Source organism: Macaca fascicularis, chromosome 16 (genome assembly GCF_037993035.2).
Source record: "Macaca fascicularis isolate 582-1 chromosome 16, T2T-MFA8v1.1".
In the NCBI taxonomy this organism is placed as follows: domain Eukaryota; kingdom Metazoa; phylum Chordata; class Mammalia; order Primates; family Cercopithecidae; genus Macaca; species Macaca fascicularis.
This window is the reverse complement of record NC_088390.1, coordinates 85,209,669-85,226,499: the sequence shown is the minus strand read 5'-3', so window position 1 is coordinate 85,226,499 and position 16,831 is coordinate 85,209,669. Positions and strand designations below refer to the sequence as shown.

Below are 16,831 nucleotides of genomic sequence, written 5' to 3'. Positions count from 1 at the left end.
TTCTTTTTTTCTTTTTTATGGGGGCTCGAGGGACAGGGTCTTATTCTGTGGCCCAGGCAGGAGTGCAGTGGTGCAATCACAGCTCCCTGTAGTCTTGACCTCTAGGCTTAAGTGATCCTCCCACACCGCTGGTACTACAGGCATGCATCACCACGCCTGCTTAATTTTTAAAATTTATTTGTAGAGATGGGGGTCTTGCTGTGTTGTCCAGGCTGGTCTCAAACTCCTGGCCTCAAGTGATCCTCCTGCCCCGGCCTCCCAGGGTGCTGGGATTATAGGCGTGAGCTGCTGTTCCTGGCTGCTGTCATTTCTTGTCACTGGAGAAGGAGTCCTAGTGTGGCAGCTTGCGGGAAAACTTTTATGCGAGTCAAGTTTTGTGATTTGCTGCCTCAGCCTAAAAAAGACCTTAAATTTGGCATTTCTTGAATCAGCTTTTTTCTTCTACTGTGTATTTGACTCCCTGTTTTTGTCCTCCTCAGCAAGCGGCGAACATTGTGCGTGCTCTGGAACTTTTTGTGAAAGCAGATGTCCTGAGTGGAGAGAATGCCTACATGTGTGCTAAGTAAGTTTCACGTTGCTCGTGGCGGAAGACTGACACAGGATGAAAAAATAAGTCACCTTACCTGACAGTGTTGTGCCCACCCTCTCTCTTCCTTTGCGGTGACGCTGCTCGTATTTCTTGAGGAACCTATGTATGTCCTAAAAACACAAACTTCTAAATAATACAAATGAAGCGATAGCTGTGATTTTTATAGCTGCAGTTTACACCGTACCTGTTCTAAAGATGCTGCATGTATTGTCAGTAGGGGCTGTGGTTTCCCGTTGCTAGGGATGGTGAAACTGAGGCACAGAGAAGTGAAGTGACCAGGCCTGAGGCCACACCGAGAGGACGCGGCAGAGCACGAGCTCACATGAGTTCACACTGGCTCACATTGGGCGGCCGCCCAAGGGGCTGTGCCCAGCCAGCTGCTCTCTTGCTTCTTGAGGAGTGTTTTCTGTGGCTTTCATTTTTTACTTAACCGGTTTTGGATGTTTTTCCATTTCTGCAGATAGAACTCTTACTTTGTCATTTGTTGTGTTTTTAGTAGTGATAGGGTTTCACCATGTTGGCCAGGCTGGTCTTGAACTCCTGAACTCAGGTGATCCGCCTGCCTCGGCCTCCCAAAGTGCTGGGATCATGCCACTACAGCCGGCCGAATGTCTTTGTATCGAGGTCGTTGTAAAGCTGTAGGCACTAAAGGATATGTTCTTTATTCTGCTTTACTCCTCTTTATGTCTGTCTCCTGCAGCTCTCCAAGCTGCACGCCTCTGCCTCTGTTTTCTCTCCCTGCGTTTGCGCATCTTCTGGCTTTGCTTACGTTGACTTCCTGCCTGCCCATTTTATCACTCAGCCACATCTGCTTTAATTTGCTCTTTCCTGTGTTGCCCCAAAGCAACTTTTTCCTGTATCTTATTTAATCTTCTGGTGGGTACAGTACTTTTATTTTTTTGCTTTAGGATCTTCCCACTTTCTATAGTCTTGTTTCCCTGTGGTAGCTTTCCTTTACTTGAGGCATGCTTAATGTGATTTTTAGGGGAGCAAAAGGTTTAAATCTAATTGATGAACATTCCATTATTACAGAGCAGTTGTTGCGGTTGTTAACTTAGCGTTAAGACAACATTTTTCAGAGCATGAATCAATCAGTTAATTAATCTTTCTCATCACCACCTTCGTAGATGCAAGAAGAAGGTTCCAGCCAGCAAGCGCTTCACCATCCACAGAACATCCAATGTCTTAACCCTTTCCCTCAAGCGCTTTGCCAACTTCAGTGGGGGGAAGATCACCAAGGTGAGCGCTCGTGACACCATCTCAGGCAGCTCTGTGGGCCACAGTCCGCATCAGAATGACACGATGAAAGTGATAGCCACAAGTTTGATAGCTGCCATTTACATAGTACCTGTCCCTGTTCTAAAGGTTCTACACATATTGTGAAGTAGGGGCTGTAGTTTCACCATTGCCCAGGATGGGAAAATAGGCACAGAGAGGTGAAGAGACCTGCGATGCTTTTTAAAAATAGACACTTCTGGCTGGGCGTGGTGGCTCACTCCTGTAATCCCAGCACTTTGGGAGGCTGAGGCGGGCGGATCACGAGGTCAGGAATTCGAGACTATCCTGGCTAATGTGGTGAAACCTCGTCTCTACTAGAAATACAAAGAATTAGTCGGGTGAGGTGGCAGGCACCTGTAGTCCCAGCTACTCAGGAGGCTGAGGCAGGAGAATGGCGTGAACCCGGAAGGCGGAGGTTGTAGTGAACTGAGACTGCGCCACTGCACTCCAGCCTGGGCGACAGAGCGAGACTCTGTCTCAAAAAAAAAAAAAAAGACATTTCTGGGTCTATCCCAGTGCTAGTGAATTTGAATCTCTGGAGGACAGGGCCCAGGAATCTGCATTTTTGCAAAATCCCTGAATGCTTGTTATACACAGTCAAGTTCCAGGGCCACTGTCTTACTGGATTTACCCCAGCTTCTGGTTGTGCTTGGGCTGGTCCTGGCAGGGACGCTCAGGGTTCTCCAGATGAGTGTGATGAGCACTGGGTGGTGGGACTCGCATCGTCCGTGTCCTGTTGATGTCTAGAACAGGTGCCATTGCATGCTCTGGCTTTTTATGGAATATGGAGTTAAAAAAACTAATTTTGACACGATGGCATTTTATTTTTTTAATTTAATTTTATTTTAAAACAGGGTCTCACTCTGTCACCTGGGCTGGAGTGCAGTGGCATAATCACAGCTCACTGCAGTCTTGACCTCCCAGGCTCAAGCGATCCCCCTGCCTTAGCCTTCTGAGCACCTGGAACTGTGGGCACATGTCACCATGCCTGGTTAATTTTTTTAAAAGTTTTTTGTAGAGACGGGATCTTGCTGTGTTGCCTAAGCTGGTCTCAAACTCCTGGGCTCAAGTGACCTGCCTGCCTTGACCTCTCACAGTGCTGGGAGCCACCATACCTGGCCTATAGTGGCATTTTAATAAAAGACGTGTTTCTTCTTTTCTTTTCCTTTTTTTTTTTTGAGGCAGAGTCTTGCTCTGTTGCCCAGGCTGGATTGCAGTGGCGCAATCTCCGCCTTCTGGGTTCAAGTGATTGTCCTGCCTCAGCCTCCAGAGTAGCTGGGATTAAGGTGCCTGCCACCACGCTTGGCTAATTTTTGTATTTTTAGTAGAGACGGGGTTTCGCCATGTTGGCCAGGCTGGTCTCGAACTCGTGAGCTCAGGTCATCCACCTGCCTCAGCCTCCTAAAGTGCTGGGATAGCAGGCCTGAGCCACTGCTCCCAGCTGATGGCTATAGTTCATAACAATCTCAAGTTCTGTTCTGAGAGCCTGGTTATGCGGTTTGGAACGACCCCCTTGGCTGAGCCTCCGTTTCTTCATTGGTAGTGGTAGGGGGCTTGCTTAGGTCAGCATTTCCCAAATGTGTTCACAGATTCTTTATGTTGTAGACTCGTGTCGTGTAACCATAAGGGCACGTTTTAAGAAATATGTCACCAGGCAGTTCTGTCCCTGTGTGAACATCATAGAGTGCACATACACAGAGGTAGATGACAGAGCCGGCTGTATGGTATAGCCCCTTGCTCCTAGGCCACAAACCTGCACAGCCTGTTCCTGTCCTGAATACTGCAGGCAATTGCAACACAATGGGAAGTATATGTGTATCTCAACACAGAGAAGGTACAGTGAAAATGCCGAACTATAATCTTACGGGATCATTGTTGTATATATGGTCTGTCATTGACCGAAACATGGTTATGTGGCACATGACTGATGGTATGTGACGTTTAAGAACAGGCAAAATTAATGATGACAGAAATCTGAACAGTGGATATTTGAGATGCGGGCAATGACTGGGATGTGGGAATTTTCTAGTTGATGTTCTGCATATCCATCAGTATATACTTGTCAGAACTCTTTGATCTGTATACTGAAGATCTGTGCATTTCTACAAATCCCACAACTCAGTTTAAAAAAATGATTTAGGCTGGGCACAATGGCTCACACCTCTAATCTCAGCACTTGGGGAGGCTGAGGTGGGAGGATTGCTTGAGACTGGGAGTTTAAGACCAGCCTGGGCAACATAGCGAGACCCTGTCTCTACAAAAAAATTTTGGGTTTTTTTTTTGAGACGAAGTCTCACTCTGTCACCCAGGCTCCCAAGTTCAAGTGGTTCTCCTGCCTCAGCCTCCCAAGTAGCTGGGACCACAAGTGCACCACCACGCCTGGCTAAATTTTGTCTTTTTAGTAGAGACGGGGTTCCACCATGTTGGCCAGGCTGGTCTTGAACTCCTGACCTCAAGTGATCCACCCACCTCGGCCTTCCACAGTGTTGGGATTATAGGTGTGAGCCATCACGCCTGGCCTAAACAGTTTTTTTTAATTAGCCAGTCATGGTGGCATGTGCCTATAGTCCCAGCTATTTCGGAGGTAGAGATAGGAGGATTGCTTGAGTCCAGGAGTTCGAAGTTACAGTGAGCTATGATTGTGCCACTGCACTCTAGCCTGGGCGACACAGCGAGACTGTGTTTCCAAAAAAAAAAAATGTACGTCTATATGTTTTAGAGTTCCTAAACACATCTGTATAGACCCACAATGATGGCCATCCTGTTGTGTGGGCTCCGTGCTGTCCTGGTGCACACAGCCTGCAGCTGCCGTGCTGGGCACTATTACTGCCAAGAATATCTGTGCATGTATATGTATATGTGTACATGTATGGATATGTGTGTGTGTGTGCACATGTATGTATATATGCATGCATGTGTGTATATGTGTATGCACATGTGTGTGTGCATGTTTGTGTACGTGTATGTGTGCATGTATGTATGTGTGTGTACATGTATGTATATGTGTGCGTGTATGTATAAGGTCTGTATATATGTGTGCATATATGTATATATGTGTGCGTATCTTTTTCTATGAAAAATTGTCAATTTTGGGAACACATTTTGACATGACCTTTCTTCTGATCCACTTCATTAAAAGTCTAACTTGCTGTAGCAGTTGGCTGTGTTAATTCAGCACTTTTATTTCTGAAGAGCTAAAATCCAGCATTCTCTGCCTTTTCTCCCACCAACAATGTTCCTGTAGAGTGGAGGGAAAGAAAAGGAGTGACTCTTCTCATTTGGTCGTTGGGAAGCAGGTGGTGAGAGAACTAATGTAGATGCTTGACAAAGACAAGAACAGATTCTACATCGCTTGATGGGACAATAAAGTTTCCCATAGGCTGACTGGAGAAGACTCACTTCTCAGCATCTTGGTGTTTTGTTGTTGTTGTTGTTGTTTGTTTGTTTTGAGACGGAGTCTCGCTCTGTCGCCAGGCTGGAGTGCAACGGTGCGATCTCAGCTCACTGTAACCTCCACCTCCCAGTTTCAGACAACTCTGCTGCCTCAGCCTCCCGAGTAGCTGGGACTAGAAGGCATGTGCCAACACACCTGGCTAGTTTTTGTATTTTTAGTAGAGACAAGGTTTCGCCATGTTGGCCAGGATGGTCTCAATCTCTTGACCTTGTGATCCACCCGCCTTGGCCTCCGAAAGTGCTGGGATTACAGGCGTGAGCCACTGTGCCTGGCCAGCATCTTGGTTTTTAATCATTGCCTGGGGGAGCTCCTGCACAGTGTTGCTGCACACCCAGTCGCCCCAAATTGTTTTTTTTCTTTTTTGTGGCGGGGCAGTTTTGAGACAGAGTCTCACTCTGTTGCATAGGCTGAGTGCAGTGGCTCGATCTCGGCTCACTGCAACGTCTGCCTTCCAGGTTGAAGTGATTCTCATTCCTTAGCCTCCTGAGTAGCTGGGATTACAGGCAGTGCACCACCATGCCCAACTAATTTTTTGTATTTTTATTAGAAGTGGGGTTTTGCTATACTGGTCAGGCAGGTCTTGAACTCCTCAAGTGATCCCCCTGCCTCGGCCTCCCAAAGTGCTGGGATTACAGGCATGAGCCACTGCATCCAGCCCCCAAATTGTTAAAGACCAGCCAAGTTGGGCATTTTGTGTGGTTGTGGATGGAAAGGGCAATTGATCTTTACTTTCAAAGTGAATCTTATTTGTCTTTTCCTTGATTTTTCAAACAGGATGTAGGCTATCCGGAATTCCTCAACATACGTCCGTATATGTCCCAGAATAATGGTGATCCTGTCATGTATGGACTCTATGCTGTCCTGGTGCACTCGGGCTACAGCTGCCATGCCGGGCACTATTACTGCTATGTGAAGGTGAGAGGCTTGTGTCAGTGCAGCTGCCTCCTGGGGCAGGTTTCAGCCCCCATGCACATCCAGATGTGGCCTCTGTAGAACACTTTCTTTGTGAAAAGTAGTGATGTTTTGTAGTTGTATTCAAGTCCTCATTGTTGCCTCTGTGCATGGAGTGAAAAGACGCCTCTACGAAAGTGTTGCACCAGAACCTACTGTTCTCAGACTTGCAGTGAGACACGGAAGAGGCAGCCACTTCTGGTGCCGTCCTTAGAACCCTGGCAAAATCTTGGTGAAAGCCACATGGAGGAGGGAGATGGCCATGGTGATGAGACTGCCTGAATGTCCTTTAGAAGGGACAGTTCCTATCTGTTGGGGCACTAGGAAGGAACTGGGACTCAAAGCACGCTTTGGGGTCACATTCTGAGTTATGAAAATGTTACACATTTTAATAGGAAATTGTTATGGTTGATTATTAATAGCATTTGGAAGTGTAGCAAGTAACAGATTTTTCATTCTCTTTTTAAAAAGTGAGGATAATGGGATGCTTGTTGATTGTTTTGTTTTCTGCAAAATCCTTGGCTGCTTCAGGCAAGCAATGGACAGTGGTACCAGATGAATGATTCCTTGGTCCATTCCAGCAACGTCAAGGTGGTTCTGAACCAGCAGGCCTACGTGCTGTTCTATCTGCGGTAATAAACTCACGCCCTCCCCAGATGAGCTCACTCCCTCTGCTCTTTTCTTATACCTATGGGCCTCCCTAACCTTTTTTTGTTTGACGGTAATTGGGAATTCCACTGGAGGGGTTCGTCATGTGTCATGGAGACCGTCCATGGGGAAGGACCCTTTTTAGTAAAAGCTAGAGCCTCGGGGAAGGTCAGGACAGGATTCCGTCTGCCCTCCCATGGATGCTGTTTTGAATGTAAATGGGAAAGTCACCATTTATAGTATTGCCCCAAATTAGAGGTACTGCTCCCTGGATGGTAGCCAGCCGATGCCCCTTCCCCTGTGGGGAAGCTGCCCCTGTAGGGCCAGGCTGGGAAGAACGTGTTTGTGGGGGTGCTGCCGCAGAGCTCCTCTGGAGGGGCCTTCTCCCGGAGCTGGCTGTCACTGACCTGGAGGCCGGAGACCATGGCAACTGAGACATTTTCACTGCTTTGTACATCTCCGCTGAGTGCGACTGAGGTGTTCGAGGGGTCTCTCTTGCTCTCTGGTGCATTTAACTCTGATCTTGGAGGAATTCTGATCTAATTTGCCCTTACTCTGCTTATATTCAGCAGGTACCTGGGGCTGATCTCTCAGCCTCACGGTGGTTGAAAGGCGAAGGGAGATTCCCGAGAAGCAGTTAGGAGTGGCAGAGTGTCCCCAGGCCGTGTTTCTGCCTTGCCCCGCCTTTAAAAATATTATAATTGTGACCTTGACCTTAACTTATTCTGATTCTCTCCATTTCTGTAATGCCTTCTCAGCTTTAATAAGAGAATTCCCGACTTGTTTTCTTCCTTTTACAGAATTCCAGGCTCTAAGAAAAGTCCCGAGGGCCTCATCTCCAGGACAGGCTCCTCCTCTCTTCCCAGCCGCCCAAGTGTGGTTCCAGATCACTCCAAGAAAAACGTCGGCAATGGGATTGTTTCCTCCCCGCTGACTGGAAAGGTATTTGTGAGAATGATGGAGGCCAAAGCAACTGGTCTTGGTGCTCCCCACAGACCTCCTCACACTTGGGAAGTTGGCCGCAGTGGAAGGAGTTTGCAGGCAGTTTTGCACTATTCTAGTTGATGGGTTTTTATTATTATTATCACACTTGGGAAGTTGGCTGCAGTGGAAGGAGTTTGCAGGCAGTTTTGCACTATTCTAGTTGATGGGTTTTTATTATTATTATTATTATTATTTTTTTTTTTTTTGAGACGGAGTCTTGCTCTGTCACCCAGGCTGGAGTGCAGTGGCTGGATCTCAGCTCACTGCAGCCTCCGCCTCCCGGGTTCACGCCATTCTCCTGCCTCAGCCTCCCGAGTAGCTGGGACTACAGGCGCCCGCCACCTCGCCCGGCTAGTTTTTTGTATTTTTTAGTAGAGACGGGGTTTCACCGTGTTAGCCAGGATGGTCTCGATCTCCTGACCTTGTGATCCGCCTGCCTCGGCCTCCCAAAGTGCTGGGATTACAGGCTTGAGCCACCGCGCCCGGCCTATTATTATTATTATTATTATTAATTTTTATTTTTTTGAGATGGAGTCTTGCTCTGTCGCCCAGACTGGAGTGCAGTGGCGCAATCTCAGCTCACTGCAAGCTCTGCCTCCTGGGTTCACACGCCATTCTCCTGCCTCAGCCTCCCGAATAGCTGGGACTACAGGCGCCCGCCACCTCGCCCTGCTAATTTTTTTTGTAATTCCAAAGTGCTGGAATTACAGGCGTGAGCCACCGCGCCCAGCTGATGTTATGTCTTAAACTGGTCATCAGCTGACATCGGGTATAGAGAAAGAGGAGACATGAATGAGAAAATCCTGACCTAGCAAATTAGAACTGTCATTCACAGATCTGTTCTACTCATGAGACCAGCACCACTTACAGGTGCCATGACAGGTGTGCCAGGCAAACTTTCTGTGTGTGCTCTTTTTATTTCCTTTATAATGCCAAGTAAACTCTTTTTTTGGAGACAGTGTCTCATACTGTTACCCAGACTGGAGTACAGTGGCACACTTATGGTTCAGGGCAGCCTTGAGCTCCTGGATTCAAGCCATCCTCCTGCCCCAGCCTCCCTAGTATTCGGGACTACCAGTGCACTACCACACCCAGCTAATTTTTAAGTTTTGTGTAGAGACAGGGTCTTACTATGTTGCTTTGGCTGGTCTTAAGCTCCTGAGCCCAAGCAATTCTCCTGCCTTGGCCTCCCAAAATGCCAGGATTATAGGCACCAAGCAAACTCAACCATAAGCATGTGGGAAAAAATATCCTTTTTTTTTTTTTTTTTCTTCGAGATGGAGTCTCATTCTGTCACCCAGGCTGGAGTGCAGTGACGCAATCTTGGCTTGCTGCACCCTCCACCTCCCAGGTTTAAGCGATTCTCCTGCCTCAGCCTCCCGAGTAGCTGGGATTACAGGCGCATGCCACCACACCTGGCTAATTTTTTGTATTTTTAGTACAGTCAGGGTTTCACCGTGTTAGCCAGGATGGTCTCGATCTCCTGACCTCGTGATCCGCCCGCCTCTGCCTCCCAAAGTGCTGGGATTACAGGCATGAGCCACCGTGCCCAGCCTATCCTCACATTTTAACAGGGAAAATGTGAATCATTTGTACCAATGTTAATTTCTTGATTTGGGTAATTCTACTGTGGTTATGTAAGAGAATGTCTTTGTTCTTTGGAAATACACATGGACATATTTTGGGGTAAAAGAACATCATGTCTGCAATTTACTCAAATGGATCAGAAATAGAAATATGTGTATGTGCATACATATATAGTCATACATATGTACACACATATATATACATACAGAGAGAGGATGATAAAGGTTATGTGGTTGCAGGTTAACCATTAGGAACTACCCTCTAAGTTACCTTTGTGTGTGTTTGACATTTTCTGCTAGAAGTGTTAAGAATTCAGTTTCACTAGTGAATTCATGAGCATTTTCCTCATTAGAACACAGTGATCATTTGAAGTGGGGTGGACCCTCTCTCGATGATTGTTTCTTCTTTTTTTTTTTGAGACAGAGTCTCGCTCTGTCGCTGCTGAGGCTGGAGTGCAGTCGCGCCATCTCAGCTCACTGCAGCCTCTGCCACTCTGCAGCTTCCGCCTCCTGGGTTCAAGCGATTCTCCTGCCTCAGCCTCCTGAGTAGCTGTGATTACGGGTGCCTGCCAGCACACCCTGCTAATTTTTGTAGTTTTAGTAGAGATGGAGTTTCACCATGTTGGCCAGGATGGTCTGGAACTCCTGACCTCAAGTGATTCGCCCAGCTTGGCCTCCCAGAGTCCTGGGATACAGGCATGAGCCACCGTGCCCAGCCTGGATGACTATTTTTGATGGATCATCTTCCTCTCCCTTTAGAATGAAGAGTTGAACCCCACACACAGGCAGTCAGGGCCTTTCACAGTCTGCAGGGGTTTTGGTCATTTACATACGTCTGTATTTCCCTTCACATTAAAGAAAATAGAAGCTGAAATTAGAAGCATGAGAATTGAAGTAGCAGTGAAATACATGATATAATTGCAAAGTTGGTGGCCACTGTAGCCCAGACTAGGAAGTTAGGAAGCAGCCTGGGCCAGGTACTGTGACTCATGTCTTTAATTCCAACACTGTGGGAAGCCGATGTGGGAGGACACTTGATCCCGGGAGTTTGAGACCAACCTGGGCAAAACCCTGTCTCTACTAAAAATGCAAAAGCTAGCGAGGTATAGTGGCATGTGCCTGTAGTCCCAGCTACTCAGGAGGCTGAGGTGGGAGGATCACTTGAGCCATGGAGATTAAGGCTGCAGTGAGTCGTGATCACACCACTCCACACCAGCCTGGGCAACAGAGCAAGACCCTGTCTCAAAACAAATTTAAAAAGCAGCCTGGGCAACATAGATCCCCATCGCCATAGAGAATATTCAGTAAGCTGATGTGGAAGGATCACTTGAGCCCGGGAGGTTGAGGCTATATGCAGTGAGCCATGATCACGCCAGTGAACTCCAGGCAAGGTGACAGAGTGAGACCTTGTCTTAAAAAATAAAGGAAAGGGGGGCTGGGCACTTTGGGAGGCTGAGGTGGGTGGACTATTTGAGGTCAGGAGTTCAAGACCAGCTTGGCCAACATGTTGAGACCCTGTCTCTACTAAAAATACAAAAGTTAGCTGGGCTTGGTGGTATGTGCCTGTAATCCCAGCTATTCAAGAGGCCGAGGTAGCAGAATCGCTTGAACCTGGGAGGTAGATGTTGCAGTGAGCTGAGATTGTGCTATTGCACTCCAGCCTGGGCGACAGAGTGGGACTCCATCTCAAAAAAAAAAAAAAAGAAGCAGCCTGGGCAACATAGACCCCATCTCCAAAAAAAGTGCAAACATTAGCCAGGCGCGGTGTGTACGTCTGTTGTCCCAGCTGTGGGCAGGTTGAGGCAGGAGGATCGCTTAAGCACAGGAGGTCGAGGCTGCATTAAGCCATCAGTGTGCCACTGCGCTCCAGCCTGGACAACAGAATGAGACCCTGTCTCAAAAAAAACCCCAAAAATAAAGGAAGCCTCACTTGCCACAGGAACTCCACAGGCAGAGTGATGCCCGAGGGTGGAGGTTGGCTCAAGGAGAGTCCCTGTGTCAGGCACACCTGCGGGGGCGCTTCACTGACCATGAGCATTTTCATTACCAACGTGATTTTCCAAATAACACTGCAAGCAGACAAGAGCCATTTTACTCTGAATGACATGGTGCAAGTTCTAGTGTGTATGGGAATGTTCAACCAGTGAAAAGGCTTTGGGTGCAGTGGAAAGATGAATTCCTTTTAGAAAACAGTATTAACAAAGAATAGAATGTAGGGAGCAAAACAAAACTCAGAAGAAAATAGAGGTAAATTTTTAACCTCTGGTAGAGGGAAGGAGACTTTGTATGCTTAAAATTGAGGGATAAAATATAGAAAAATTATGAATCGACTAAGATGTACATTTTTGTACAGAACTTATTACAAATACAAATGAAACAATAAATATTGTCAACAAATGGTTAACATTTGTAAACATAAGATCTCATTCAAATGGAGATCACTCTAGTGCACATGCAGAGAATATGAATGTTAAAGTGGTAATAGCCCAAACAAGTGTCAAATTAGCAAATGTTTTGAAAAATAGATGTTGCTGGAGTATAGTAAAAGCAGTTTGGCAGTTTGCATTAGATTTCACGAAAATATTTATAGCCTTGTAATTCAATTTCCAGAAAATTAGCATGGCCTACTAAGTACAGGAAAAGGTCAACAAATATTTTTTAAGTATAGGCTATATACCAGACCCTTGAGTTGCCGGTGAGGGCTGCAGTGGGAACAAGAGAGATAAGGGTACAGCCTCATAGTTAAGCAGGGGAAGGCCGACATTCAGCATCTAAATACAGAATAATAAGTTATTTCTATGCAGTTGTAATAAGTGCTCTGAAGGGTAAAGGATACACACACATATACTGTACTGTATTGTTAATTTCAACAATTGGAGACAATATAGCTTATATAAATTAACCGTATAGTTAATATGTGTCAGTAGTATATAGTATATATATAGTAAAATGTCAAAGACGGCCGACAGGCAGGTTGCAGTTGCTCAGGCCTATAATCCCAGCACTTTGAGAGGCCAGGGTGGGAGGATTGCTTGAGCTCAGGAGTTCAAGGCCAGCCGGGGCAACATAGCAAGACCCCCCCCCTGCATCTCTACAAAATAATAAAAAGTATTCAGGTATGGTGACCTACTCCTATAGTCCTAGCTGCTTGTGCCTCTGAAGTGGGAAGATCTCTTGAGCCCAGAAGGTTGAGTCTGCAGTGAACTATGATGACATCATTGCACCACTGCACTCCAGCCTGGGCAACAGAGCAAGACCCTGTCTTAAAGACATTTATTGAGAGTTATCGCCCATAAAGATGCTTGAGGTAATAGCATTAAGATAAAACTGGGACACAACTCTTCAGGGCAGAACCATTCGAAAGAAAAGACTTAAAGAAGAAAGCACTAGAATGTTAATGCATGATATGTTTAGGTGACGGGACTTTGCTAAATTTTTTTCCTTTATACTTTTTTCTCTTTCTCAAATCTTGATGAAAATGTACTGGTTTTGTAGTAAAGATGGCCATAAAGATATGTATTCAGGCCAGGTGCTGTGGCTCACACCTGTAATCCTAGTACTTCTGGAGGCTGAGGAAGGTGGATTGTTTGAAGTTAGGAGTTTGAGACCATCCTGGCCAACATGGTGAAACCCTGTCTCTGCCAAAAATACAAAAATTAGCGGTGTGTGGTGGTGCACGCCTGTGGTCCCAGTTCCTTGGGATGTCACAAAACATCAGAATTGTTCAAAGAAGCCACAATGTCTTTACCAAGAGTCCACATAAATAATTTGTCTTGAGCATGCTAATCAGAGGCCATGCCCACTACTAAGATGCGTTGTGGCCTTATGAAGGCGTGGCCCGACTGGGACTTGTCGCTTCCTCAGTTGTGTTTTCTGCTTTGCTCTCCTTAGCGACAGGATTCGGGGACAATGAAGAAGCTGCACAGCACTGAAGAGGTTGGCGTGCCCATTTCCAGGAATGGCTCCACCCTGGGCCTGAAATCCCAGAACGGCTATGTTCCTCCAAAGCTGCCCTCAGGATCCCCGTCCCCCAAACTCCCCCAGACACCCACACACATCCCGACTATCCTGGATGACCCTGGAAAGAAGGTGAAGAAGCCAGCTCCTCCACAGCACTTCTCCCCCAGAACTGCTCAGGGGCTGCCTGGGACCAGCAGCTCGAGTAGCAGCAGATCTGGGAGCCAAAGGCAGGGCTCCTGGGACAGCAGGGATGCTGTCCTCTCTACCTCACCTAAGCTCCTGGCTACAGCCACTGCCAACGGGCATGGGTTGAAGAGGAATGACGAGAGCACTGGCCTCGACAGGAGGGGCTCCAGCAGCTCCAGCCCAGAGCACTCGGCCAGCAGCGACTCCACCAAGGCCCGCCAGACCGCCAGGAGTGGAGCGGCCCATCTCTGCGATTCTCAGGAAACAAACTGTTCCACCGCTGGCCACTCCAAAACGCCGCCAAGTGGAGCAGATTCTAAGACGGTGAAGCTGAAGTCCCCTGTCCTGAGCAATGCCACCGCTGAGCCTGCAAGCACCATGTCTCCTCCACCAGCCAAAAAACTGGCCCTTTCTGCCAAGAAGGTGGGTGTGTGGGGGTCTCGCCACTGCTGTGTATCAGGAGAGCTCCAAGAGTTGCTTGGTTGGGGTTTGGAGGGAGTGAGAACATTGTCCAGGGACTTTGGCCTCCCTCATGTCAGAGGAACAAAGTGTCTTTTAGTCATTCCCAACTATTTGCAATTAAAGAACGGCTATCCTGGGGTGAAGGCAATGTGGGGTGTTGAGAGAGCCCTGATGATCTGGTGATACTCATGTGACTCATGGAGGTTTGGGCAAGGTAGCAGTTCCGTTTTCGCAGTAGGCGGAAGATCCTGACTGAACCCGAGGGAGGGTGAGCCCCACCAGCGCACTTCCCTAGCAGGGGTGGGACGGGCAGGAAGCGCAGAGCCGAGTGGGGTGCCCAGCACGGCTGCAGCAGGAAGCTTAGAAGGCAGCCACGGCACGAGGATGTGATTGTTGTGCTGAGATTTTTGTTTAAAATTTCTTCCTTTTTTTTGTTTCTAACCAAAAATACTTTTCTGGTTCTTCTTCTACCATTCCCCTGCCCCTCACCTCCCCTTTTTGTCTTCTTCTGTCCCCTCATCTTTCTTTCTGGGCTCTTTTGTTTTTATTTTCATTTTTTGTTACTTTTGTTTTCCCTCTTCACTCACGGAAACCTTTTTTAGACCACCAAGTTTTTATTTATGTCGATAACTGCAGGCCAGCACCCTGTGGAGGGCGACCGGCAATGACCTCCGTCCACCTCCCCCCTCACCATCCTCCGACCTCACCCACCCCATGAAAACCTCTCACCCCGTCGTTGCCTCCACTTGGCCCGTCCGTAGAGCCAGGTAAGCTTCGGGCCGGGACCTTCGGGGTGCCGACTGGTTCTCCCTGTGGTTGCGTGTGCTTGGCTGGTGAGGAGTTGGACGGATCACCAGCCTCACAGGACTGACAAAGCATTGGGCAGCCAGGAGGTACGGGGGGACGTCACCGACCAAGGTCCCCCTCTTCTGTGTTCCCCTGTGGTAAAGGAGCTTTGGGTGGTGAAGGCAGTTCAGCCTCTGCAGTCCCGATGTCTTAGTTCTGTCTTTGTTGGTGGTCTGTCTGCGACATCCATGTGATGACATGGTGTGCTGGAGACTGACCTGTCCTGTATCCCTACCAGCCCCATGACAGTACTTCCCAGTCGAAGAGAAAGGTGAGGTAAGGCCTTGGCGAGAGGCCTTGAGTGAGCTCGGAGTCCTGTGCATTTTTTCTGGGGTGTCTTGCTTGCTAGCATCATGTGGGTTAAGAACTGTCTCAGGGCTCTCGGGTTCCTCTGCACACACCTGCTGGAGATGCAGTCCCTTTCCTCTGCATATGGGCCTTGGTCCGCAGGGGCTGCCTGCGTCTGTTGGGTGCCTCGAGTGGCAGGAAGTTGAGAGTCACTGGTCAATGGCTGTCTGGAAGCCGGTGGGAGTGGGGAAGGAAGCAGTGAAAGATGGGGTGAGCCATGAGGCGGCCTGTGGGGACTGTACTGGGGACCTTGGCGCTGGGTTCTAGTTCTAGAATCTCCAGTGCTGCATGAGGGTGAGGTATGACTGTACGTCACCCACAGCCTCTGCCTTACTCTCCTCTCACATACACACGCACAAAGACACTTCTACCCTATACCTAGCATAAGATTTGTGTGCGTGGGAGGGCCTTGAGTGTTTGGGTGTTTTTTGTTCCTTGCCTTATAAGCTTTTTTTGAAAAGATTCCAGAAGACAGGGTAATCAAACGTCGTGCAGCTGTCATGGCCCTTGTAGTTTGTTTAGATGATGATGGGGGTCCCGTTTTCCTCAGGAACCTTGGGAGGTGGGCTTTGTGGTCGTAGCTCATTGACAAAGGAGAACATGGTGGTTCAGAGTGGGAAGTTAATTTTCCTAGGGACACATAGCTGGCAAGAGGGAGCTCAGAGAGCCTCACTGGGTTTGGCGCTAGATCCTGTCCCGGACATGCCTTGCTTATGATTCTGCTCTACACATCTGTGTCCCGGTTTCAGCGTCCTAATGATGCTAATGTGGAGGTGTCATTAGGGCCAACTCAACACTTGCCTGCCTTATGAGGCTCATTTCCTGCTTGGGAACACCCTGAGACTTTCAGAGGTTGGAGAATAAATCTTCACGGGATCTTTTTTTCTTCCTTACCATTTATTGTTTAGTGAAGGCTTCCTCCCTTAACACATTTCTATTAAAGATTTAAAATATTAGCGCTCGCAAAAATATCTGAACTGCTTGGTGACAAGAAACTAAGGCATGGAACTATTCTTATTAACTTTGCCTTATTAAAAGAAAAAAAATGACTTTTAAAATCATGTGTTGGCTTGCCTTTTTTTTTTTTTTTTTTTTTTTAAATCTTAGGGATCAATTATTTTAAGTTCCGGGGTACGTGTGCAGGATGTAAAGGTTTGTTGCAGAGGTGCCATGGTGGTTTGCTGCACCTATTAACCTACCATGTAGGTAACTTTGCTTTTTTTTTTTTTTTTTTTTGAGACGAAATCTTGCTCTGTCGCCCAGGCTGGAGTGCAATTGCGCGATCTCGGCTCACTGCAACCTCTGCCTCCCAGGTTCAGGCGATTCTCCTGCCTCAGCCTCCCAAGTAGCTGAGATTACAGGCGTGTGCCACCATGCCTGGCTAATTTTTGTATTTTTAGTAGAGATGGGATTTTACCTTGTTGGCCAGGCTGGTCTCAAACTCCTGACCTCAGGTGATGCGGCCACCTCGGCTTCCCAAAGTGCTGGAATTACAGGCATGAGCCACTGCGCCCGGCCAACTTTGCATTTAAATAGATG

At 47.7% G+C, this 16,831-nt stretch overlaps 1 protein-coding gene across 46 annotated transcripts in view; it reads left to right on the top strand.

Annotated features, from left to right (window-relative positions):
- USP36 (ubiquitin specific peptidase 36) overlaps positions 1-16,831 on the top strand; it is a 44,454-nt gene that overhangs the window by 19,565 nt on the left and 8,058 nt on the right. For 35 of the 46 annotated variants that reach the window (XM_074020735.1, XM_074020729.1, XM_074020723.1 and 32 more), the window contains 7 exons: positions 480-562; positions 1,717-1,828; positions 6,096-6,236; positions 6,804-6,904; positions 7,721-7,862; positions 13,382-14,059; positions 14,735-14,865. In XM_074020735.1, the coding sequence (XP_073876836.1) occupies positions 480-562; positions 1,717-1,828; positions 6,096-6,236; positions 6,804-6,904; positions 7,721-7,862; positions 13,382-14,059; positions 14,735-14,865 (1,388 nt within the window). Of the gene's footprint in view, positions 1-479; positions 563-1,716; positions 1,829-6,095; positions 6,237-6,803; positions 6,905-7,720; positions 7,863-13,381; positions 14,060-14,700; positions 14,866-16,831 lie in introns of all 46 variants that reach the window. The other 11 variants (XR_012426275.1, XR_012426276.1, XR_012426267.1 and 8 more) reach the window with 1 other exon arrangement.